The sequence below is a fragment of the Uranotaenia lowii genome, chromosome 3 (assembly GCF_029784155.1).
Source record: "Uranotaenia lowii strain MFRU-FL chromosome 3, ASM2978415v1, whole genome shotgun sequence".
In the NCBI taxonomy this organism is placed as follows: Eukaryota; Metazoa; Arthropoda; class Insecta; order Diptera; family Culicidae; genus Uranotaenia; species Uranotaenia lowii.
The window spans coordinates 21,737,174-21,747,368 of NC_073693.1; the positions used below are offsets into that span (position 1 = coordinate 21,737,174).

At 41.4% G+C, this 10,195-nt stretch overlaps 1 protein-coding gene across 2 annotated transcripts; it reads right to left on the reverse strand.

The window, feature by feature from the left end:
• Positions 1–7,082: 7,082 nt before the first annotated feature.
• LOC129758270 (zinc finger protein 25-like) lies at positions 7,083–10,184 on the reverse strand. 2 transcript variants are annotated; one of them, XR_008739932.1, is made up of 3 exons: positions 9,848–10,184; positions 7,335–9,789; positions 7,083–7,267 (listed from the first exon to the last, which is right to left on the reverse strand). XR_008739932.1 is itself a non-coding variant. In XM_055755751.1 (2 exons), the coding sequence occupies exons 1-2, from the start codon at positions 10,093–10,095 to the stop codon at positions 8,244–8,246; spliced, it is 1,794 nt and encodes a 597-aa protein (XP_055611726.1). In that variant the 5' UTR covers positions 10,096–10,184; the 3' UTR covers positions 7,083–8,243. The 2 variants fall into 2 exon arrangements, 1 of the variants encoding a protein (XP_055611726.1); XM_055755751.1 differs by having other exon boundaries at positions 7,083–9,789.
• Positions 10,185–10,195: the final 11 nt, after the last annotated feature.

The following is a 10,195-nucleotide window of genomic DNA, read 5'->3' on the forward strand; positions in this document are numbered from 1 at the left end:
TGGGAGTTTCGTGTGCTTTTCAGTCACTTCCAGCATTTTAAAGTTGAGTGGAAGGGGCCATATTGGATTTCAAGATGGCGTCGGATAACAAATTCCAACTTCTATCCGTTCAGCCTCTTCACCCTATACACATATTGTGTGGCTTTCATGCCACCGGTCGTTTATTGCCAGTTATAATTTGTTTCAATTGAAAAAGAATGAAACTGCGTTTTTTTTCGAAAAACCGCGCATTTTTCATTACCAACACAGAAACGGCAATGATAATTAAATAAATAAACTTTTGAAAAAGATTTTTTTGATAAATCATTTTACGATAAAAAATATCCGAGAGAATATTTTCAGTGTATGTCCGGATGAACAGGATGAATTTGCGCGATCCAGCCGGGTCTTCGCACTAAAATTCGCTTGCACTGTGGCCGGTCGATGTTTTTTTCAACGTGTTTCAATGAGAAGCGGTTTTTCCTTTGGTTTCAATGAGAAGCGGTTTTTCGCGCGAATTGGAAATTCGCTTCGCACTTCGCACCGCGCTCACTGTGAATTCGACCTTAGAGTGGTTCGACCAACTAGGGTGGCTCGAAATAATTTTTTTTTGGTTTTTATACTTTTTTCCAAAAAAGTTTTTTTTTTCTTTTTGGTTTTATTTATATCTTTTATTTATATTTTCCTTTTCTTTTGTTCCTACTATATTTTATATTAGTTTTTTTTTATTCTTTTTTCTCAAACAAAATTTTGTTAGAGTTTTTTTTTATAAAGGTTTTGACTCTCCACTCTTGCCCGTTATGTCGGAAAGCAACCGACTAACGGATGACGGCGACGAGGAAGGCATGCATCCTCCTTTTAGAGAGGACGATCTCTCCGAAGAATATCTTTTGGAACAACAGTCTTCCCAAAATATCATCATTCAACCGATGTACCTCTCGGACACGGAAGATACTCCTTCCCCCCTCCCACAGACCCCTTACCCTCAAGTTCCCTTTGTGTTTGGCAACTCCCCACCATCACCAGCCCCTCAAGAAGTTAACGAGCTGCCTAAACCGCCCCCTCGCCGTCGGGTTTACCAACCTGAATCGACGGGGCCCTGGGTAGTTTATATCCGGTCCAAAATGAACGGGAAATCACCTAATGTGATTTCCATCGCCCGAGACCTCGACAGATCTTACCCTTCCGTAATCAGCTACCAGCCGATGAGACCGCACAAGATGCGCATTGTTGTTGGTAGCCTGAAGGAAGCAAATGCCATTGCTTGTGACCCGAAGTTTACGATCGAATACCGCGTATACGTTCCCGCTCGTGACGTGGAAATCGACGGAGTGGTAACCGAAGAGGGTTTGACCGTCGATGATCTTGTGAACTCCGGGGTTGGCCGATTCAAAGACCCTGGTCTTCCCACGGTCAAGGTGCTGGACGCGCGTCAGTTGAAATCAGCATCAGGCGAGGGGGAAGAACGAACATTTTCCCTGTCGAACTCCTATCGCGTTACCTTTTCCGGCACTGCACTTCCTGATTACGTTGCGATCGGGAAGGTTCGTCTACCTGTGAGACTTTATGTGCCTTCGGTCATGTTCTGCCAGAATTGCAAGCAGTTGGATCATACGGCCGCTTACTGTTGCAATCAGGCACGCTGCTCTAAGTGCGGGGAGAAGCACGCGGAAGCTTCGTGTGAAATACAAGCAGTAAGCAAGTGTTTGTATTGCACAGGCGAGGAATCTCATGCTCTCTCGGCGTGTCCGAAGTACATATCGCGCCGGGAAAAAATCAAGACTTCTTTGAAAACTCGCTCTAAAAAATCATATAGAGACATGCTGATGAAGTCTTTGCCAATCGTCTCAGAGAACCAGTTTGGCCTTCTAAGCGACTATGAATCCGAAGGGGAGGATCCATGCGAAGGAACATCAGCTGGGCCATTTGTTAAAAAAAATGTTTCACAGGCTCCAAAAAGGAAACGCACAACTAACACACAACCCAGATTAGCTGCCAGCAAAGTTAATAAAACTAAAAATCCTCAAAGTGGGAATAGTAATTCTACCCCTCCTATTCAGAAACCTCCGGGTTTAAATCCCTCCCCGAAGGGCTTCCCCCCACTTTCGAGGAAGTCAAAACCCCAGACTTCCCTTCAGAATTCAGGACCATCAGTAACTAACAAGGATGTAACAATTCCCAGAGAAACTGCATCTGATCCATCGTCGAACAGTTTGCCCAGCTTTTCGTCTGATGGTAAGATGAAATTTTCGGAAATTGTTTCGTTCATCTTGGACTTTTTCAGTGTACCAGCAGGTTGGAGGACTATGATTAATATGTTTGTACCTCTTTTGAGAGAAGTCTTGAAAAAGAAAGCTTGTACTATGACCCTCATCGCAGAAGCAATTTCTTTTGATGAATAACTCGTCCACTGAGGTAAGAGAAATTGTTTCTGTATTGCAATGGAACTGCAGAAGTATTTTACCAAAATTAGACTCCTTTAAAGTATTGGTACACAATTTGAATTGTGATGTGTTCGCCTTATGCGAAACTTGGCTCTCTCCAAACACTGATTTCAACTTCCATAGCCACAATATTATTCGCCTGGATCGAGATGGGCAAAGAGGGGGTGGTGTTCTTTTGGGGATCAAGAAATGCCACTCTTTCTATCGTATTCCATTACAACCATCTCCGGGTATTGAAGTCGTCAGTTGCCAAGCTAGAATTAAAGGCCAAGACCTTTGCCTAGCCTCGGTATATATTCCGCCAAATTCAAGCGTGAACCGGAACCAATTGGCGAATATTATTTCACTTCTCCCAGAACCCCGGTTAGTTCTGGGAGATTTCAATTCCCATGGCGTGGGCTGGGGTAGCTCACGTGATGATGATCGTGCTAACATTATTTATGAGCTGTGCGACGACTTCAACATGACTGTCTTAAACAATGGGGAAGTGACTCGAATTAATGGATCCCAATCACAGCATAGTATTTTAGACCTTTCTTTAGCTTCTTCCTCTCTGAGCTTGGATTGTACGTGGAAGGTAATCCAAGACCCTCAGGGAAGCGATCATCTGCCTATCAATATTTCTATCACCAGTGGTCGTAGTCCACCTGAAGAGATCAATATTCCTTATGACCTCACAAAGAATATAGATTGGAAAAAGTATGCATCAGGTGTCATTGAAGCCATCGACTCAACGGAAGAACTGCCTCCGGAGGCAGAGTACAGTTTTATGTCCGGAACAATTGTGGACTGTGCAATCGGGGCACAGGTCAGACGGAATGACAATTCGACGATACAAAAACGACCTCCCACTCCATGGTGGGATGGAGACTGCTCACGTGCGCGAGGAGAAAAGTGCAAGGCGTTTGTTGAGTTTCGCAGAACTGGATTGCCAGAGAAGTTCCAACGTTACTTGTCCTTGGAACGCAAGTTTAAGAACTTGATCAGGGGCAAGAAACGTGGGTACTGGAGGCGATTCGTGGATGGGTTATCTCGAGAAACGTCTCTGCACACGCTTTGGAAAACAGCTCGAAACATGCGAAATTACACACCTTCGAACGAAAGTGAAGAAAGCTCGAGTCGTTGGCTGACACAGTTCGCGAAAAAGGTCTGTCCGGACGCAGTACCAGCTCAGAAAAACTATCGGGATACAGAGAATAGTTCCGAAACGGAGGATCAATTCTCGATGGTCGAACTTTCACTTGCGCTCTGGTCATGTAACAATTCAGCTCCCGGACTGGACAGAATCAAATTCAACTTGTTGAAGAATCTGCCAGATACCGCTAAAAAACGCTTGTTGAATTTATTCAATAAGTGTTTAGAGATGAACATTGTGCCGCATGAATGGAGACAGGTGAAAGTTATCGCCATCCAAAAACCGGGAAAACCAGTTTCTGATTACAATTCGTATAGGCCGATCGCAATGCTCTCGTGTCTCCGGAAACTGCTCGAAAAAATGATTCTCTTTCGGCTGGATAAATGGGTTGAATCAAACAATCTCTTGTCAAGTACACAATATGGATTTCGTAGAGGCAAGGGTACGAACGACTGTCTAGCATTACTTTCATCAGACATTCAATTGGCGTTTGCCCAAAAAGAGCAGATGGGGGCAGTATTTCTGGACATCAAAGGGGCATTCGATTCGGTGTCCATAGAAGTGCTATCTAGTCAACTTAACTCTTGCGGACTTTCACCAATTTTGAATAATTTTCTTTATAACCTGTTGTCTGAAAAAATCATGCATTTTAGTCATGGAGAAACCAAAGTTGATCGAATTAGTTACATGGGTCTACCCCAAGGCTCGTGTTTAAGCCCCCTGCTATACAACTTTTATGTCCGAGAGATCGATGCTTGTATGGCACAAAATTGCACGTTAAGACAGCTTGCGGATGACTGTGTTGTTCATATCACAGGTAAAAAAGGCACTCAAATTAAACCTCCGTTACAAGAAACTCTAAATAATTTATCACATTGGGCCAGGAATCTAGGCATCGAGTTTTCGCCTAGTAAAACCGAGTTAGTAGTTTTTTCAAGGAAGCATTCCCCTCCTCAAATAGAGCTCCTTATGATGGGTAGAACTCTAACTCAATCTCTTAGTTTTAAATATTTGGGTGTCTGGTTCGACTCTAAATGCCTCTGGGGAAAACATATTAGGTACTTGACACAAAAATGCCAAAAGAGAATCAATTTTCTTCGAACGATTACTGGAACCTGGTGGGGTGCTCATCCACAGGACCTCATCAGGTTATACCAAACAACGATACTGTCGGTCATAGAATACGGAAGCTTTTGCTTTGGGTCCGCCGCGAAAACCCATTTGATTAAACTAGAACGAATACAGTATCGTTGTTTGCGTATTGCCATGGGTTGTATGCAATCAACACATACGATGTGTCTCGAAGTACTGGCGGGAATAATGCCGTTGAAAAATCGGTTCTTCGATTTATCGCTACGTTTCCTAATTCGAAGTGTAACTATGAATCCTTTGGTGATAGAAAATTTGGAAAGGCTTATGAATATTAATCCGCATGTAAAATATGTAAACAATTATAAAACTTTTAGACAGTTAGAAATAAACCCTTCTTTGTTAAATTCGGACACGAGTCACTTTTACCCGATCAGTAGTTCCTTAATAAAATTCGATCTGTCCATGACCGCTGACATCCGTGGAATACCAGTTCACGTCCGACCCAACGTCATTCCTTCAATCTTTGCATCAAAAGTACGTGAAATTGACCCTACAAAAATGTTCTTTACTGATGGTTCCAGAATCGACGGCGCGACTGGTTTCGCAGTGTACAATCAGAGATGTTAAAATCGCGAGTCTACATACTCGCACTTTGCCCTTCTTTGCAGAACGATTTTATTTCGTTAAACTCAATCTGCAATGATGCTATCTAAAGTTCAACTCGGAAAGCATCAGGAAGTAAGCTTCGGGTAAACTCGGCAGGAGTAAACAGCAATCGGGGGAGAAACATCAGCGAAGCAAACGAACAGTTCAGCGAATTAAAGAAAAAATCGTTTTCGTTCGGCAGCCGAACACATCAATCGGACAACGCATGGGGGCGTGGCTAAAAGTGATAGATACAAGGGAACGGGAAACGAGCGAGAGAAGGGTGCGAGGAATGTTAACTCGGTCCGTCGGGCAACGATCGCTCGTGAGCATTCGTGTACGGTAAGCTTCGTTCTGTTGTTTCATTGGTGTGATTTTATTCCTGCGAGGAGGGGAAAACATCAACTCGGAACTGTTCTCTTTGTTTTGTGTGCAATCACGTCATGATTGGAACGAAGATAAAATCAATCTGCACACAACAAGTTAAACTCGGAAAAAATCAGCCGAATGATTCTTTCCGAGGCGAGTTTAAACACCGCTGTGTACAATGAGCGCTTTGAAGCTTCGTTCAAGCTTCGAGAGCCATGCTCCGTTTACGTTGCTGAATTAGCCGCAATTTATTGTAGCTTGGAACACATTCGCACACTGCCCGTAGACCACTATTTCATCTATTCGGATAGTCTCAGCTCCGTTGAGGCGATTCGATCGATGAAACTGATGAAGCGCTCTTCCCATTTTTTGCTGGAAATTTCAGGGATATTGGGCGCTTTGATCGAAAATTCGTACAGGATTACCTTAGCTTGGATCCCGTCTCATTGTCTTATTCAAGGCAATGAGAATGCGGACTCATTGGCTAAGGTGGGCGCGTTACAAGGTGAAAATTTTGAGAGGATAATAACTTACAATGAATATTTTTCAATACCTCGCACTTTAGCGATTAACGCTTGGCAGTCTAGCTGGGATAATGGCACAAAGGGACGTTGGTTCCATACGATTATCCCTAAGGTTCCGACGAAGGCATGGTTTAAGCATTTTAACATGAGTCGCGATTTCATTCGCGTGGTTTCTCGGCTCATGTCAAATCACTGCCGGCTTGACGCGCATTTGTTTCGTATACAACTAGTTACAAGCAATGTTTGTGTTTGTGGGGATGGCTACCACGACATTGATCATGTTGTGTGGACGTGTGAACGGTTTGATCGATCGAGGGCTTGGCTACTGGATACCCTTAGGGCCCGAAGTAAACTACCTGGTGTTCCAATTCGAGACATCTTGGCAAACTTAGATCTTGAATATTTGTACCCTATATACAAATATCTTAAAATGTCTGACTTGGTCGTTTAGTCCTCTTCCCCTCTGTCTTTACTCTATCTAATGCTCTTTTCGTCTATTCATTAGAACAACCTCTCGTCCGACCGGTTCGATAACACCGGAAAGAAGGCTGGCCAGGAAGACAATACCTGAGGTAGCTAACGAAACCACGCTACAGGAAGCCACCACCAACCCAAGACGGAAATCTGTACTCGAGAGTGACCCTACACAATCCTCTTTCCTTTCCTCTAGTTAAATTAATTAACAGTTGAGTAGCCGCGACGATTACGGCCCCCCTCTTACTAACATCACACAAAAGTGAAATCAATACTCGGCACAAAAAAACTTTATGAGTTAAATGCCTTAATAAAACTACTTGTTAATAAAATAATTCACTGATTTAAAAGGTAAATGCTTGTTTGTTTGATTGGTTTCTTCAATAATAATTAATTTAAAAAAAACACAATTCATGAAAAAATTGGTATTTATTTGAAATAAATAGGGAGTTACCTAATATTTATTTTTAAAAATTTAATATATCACCGTGTTCTTTAAAAATTGTTGAGGCAAGTCCTTTGTTCGCCAAGCTTGTCAGGTCCGGCTTGTCCGGAATAATATCTGAAGGCTGACGGGAATACAACACGAAGCTCTGTGGGCCGATCTGAAACAAAAGCAAAGTATTATGAAGAGAACCAGCACAACTAAATGAAATCTAAGAAAACACTTACCATTTTGTTCCGATTTTCACATATTGTGCACGAAGCAGAACTTGTTCCTCAACGGCAAAACAGCTTAACCTCAATAAACGGATTCGTCAAATAGTTACTTTTTTTTCGAGATGATTTGTACCGTTTTGTTGAGCTCAATCCAGGTCAACTTCACCTCGCTACGTGGTAAGTTTTACCTTATTTGGATTTACCTTTCTTTCTAGGTGAATTATACTTTTTGATTCAGCTCAATTCAGGTGAACATCACCTCGCTACGAGGTGAAATTTACCTTTTTTGGATTCACATTTTTTCTCGGTGAATTGTACCTTTTTTCATTCTTCGTTTCAGGTATATTTTACCTCGCTGTGAGGTGAGTTTCACCTCGAATAGGTAGAAGTTACCTTTTGGCTTTTGCGAGCATTCACCTTTGCTGTCTCGGTAAATTTTACCTTTTTATTATTTTCCGTGTAGCTTTGCATGCATGCAGGTTAACGCAGACCAGTGACGAAGACTATATGCCCAGCAGTCCATTCATCTTGTTGTGTGATCTGTTTATGGCTTTGTCGTTATAAATCAAGCTTCTGTGCTTTGCATCTTATTCTCAAAATTCGTGATATTTAACCCTTATATTCTTTCTTCCTTTGATATCTCATGTTTCCCTAATCACCTTTTAAAATAGGAAAATAGTTGCAAGGTGGTACAAAATATATACCCGGTCCAAAATAAGTCAAATTATATGCAAAAATCCAGTAATATAAGCTGTACGAAAAATAACGGAATATCTGCCAGGACAGTTTTGTTTCCAATAAATCGAAATCTTTCTAAAGGAATAGCTAAGAAATTTTATTATTTTTAAATAATCAGTCAATAGTATAAACGCTAAATTCTCCAATTGCGAAACAATTACGACCAGTCACTCTGGCTGACTTCTAAAGCTGAAAAGCTGAAACGGGCCTGCATGATGTTACTCGGCGATGATTTCCCAAACATGCCTTTGTTTTAAACCTTTTCCCACAACCTTCGCATTCAAATTTGCGTTCATTCGTGTGTCTCTTGATGTGCACCCTCAAAGAGCTTTTCGTTTTTAACGCTTTGCCGCACAAATTACAACCAAACTTACGCTCGTCTGAATGTCGTTCAAAATGGCCTTTCAACACGCTTTTTGTTTTGAATGTTTCGTGACAAATATCACACTCAAAGTTCCGTTCGTTATTATGCATCAACATGTGCGAAAGTAGGTTTTTGTTGGTTGCGAAACGTTTTCCGCAGATCTGACACGCGAAAGGACGTTCGGTGCTATGAGCATTAGCTTGATGTCTTTTCATTTCATATTTTGCACAAAAAACTTTTCCACATTCATTGCATTCGAAGCTGATACGTTCTTCTTCAGGCAACGCGTCCAAATGAGTCCGACGATGAATTTTTAATCTTTTTTCAGTATTGAACGGTTTCCTGCATATATCACATTCAAAACTCTGGCCCATGTGATGCATAGCAGTATGATCCTCCAGATGACTCTTAAAAATGAACTTCTTATCACAGTGCAGGCATTCGAAATTTCGTTCGTCAGTATGACATTTTTGATGATGATATTTCAGTATTGCTTTTGTTGTGTATTTTTGGTGACAGATCTCGCATTCGTAGTTACGTTCATCAGTATGCTGTCTCTGATGCATAAGCAAGTTGTATTTGAATAAAAAAAATTTGTTGCATGTGTCGCACTGATGTTTCATTTCTGCGTGGCATGAACTGTGACGAATTAGACTCTTTTGGCAGGAAAACGTCTTCTTACAATCCTTGCATGATAAATAAGGATATTGTTCTCTCCAGTGATCCTGATTTATATGACTGTTTAAGTCGGATAGCCTTATATGCTTAGTTTTGCATAATTCACATTCATAATTCAACGTTCGACGGGGTTTCTTTGATGTTGAATGTTTGTGCCATCTGTGTCGTTTCAGTTTATCTTTTGTTGAAAAGCATTTATCACATTCCGAGCAGCTAAACGATTCAGTTTCTATCGGTTTATTTTCAATTGCGTCTTCTTGGTTTGATTCTACAGATGGTAGACCTTCGGCTTTGATGATCGTTACATCACTTGCAATTCCTGTTTCTAGATCATAGTCGTTTGTTTCGTCATCTGGAATTTCGTCTTTGATCACCACTTCACTCAGCTCTATTTGTCGGTCTTCTTCTACAATCATCAAGTTACGTGCTGCTTCCAGAGATTCAAAACATTTATATGAATGGTCGAAAAATAGAAGAATCGATTCAAGTATATCAAGTTTTGCAGCACACTCAAAACAAATAAATTTGGGAAGGTTTTCACTCGAGGCAATTAGTTTGTTGACTGACCTCAAAGTGATCAACTCAGGACAACGTAGTTTCATATAATTCGTATAGTCCGAGACTTCGTTTAGCTGATAAAATTGTAAGCAAAATTGGCATGACTTTACAGATAAGGTTTCCCCTGAACTAAAAGTAGATCAAAGAATAAATTAAATGTTGAGAGTATAAAACGGAAACACTTTACCTGTTGCCAAATCGTGAAGGTTCAAGATACCCTCGGGAAAGGCATAGAGAATTATTGTCTCCATCGAAGTGACCGTCGCAAATCTCCGCTGAAATCCAGTTCTCACGAACCCATGGAATGTTTTGCTGCTGACAGCCGATTTCGATTGCCTGCAGCCATCGATGTGCCAGTTCTGGGTGTCGAGGTAGCCTCCGCATTCGATGACCACTGGATTGCTTCATGCCACAGGTCGGTACTATGCAAACCATCGTCAATATCGGAGAAACTATCGTTCATACAGGTTCTTATACATACTACAAAGCTACTAAAAAGATCAATAAACAACTTCTTCTTCTTTATTGTAACTTT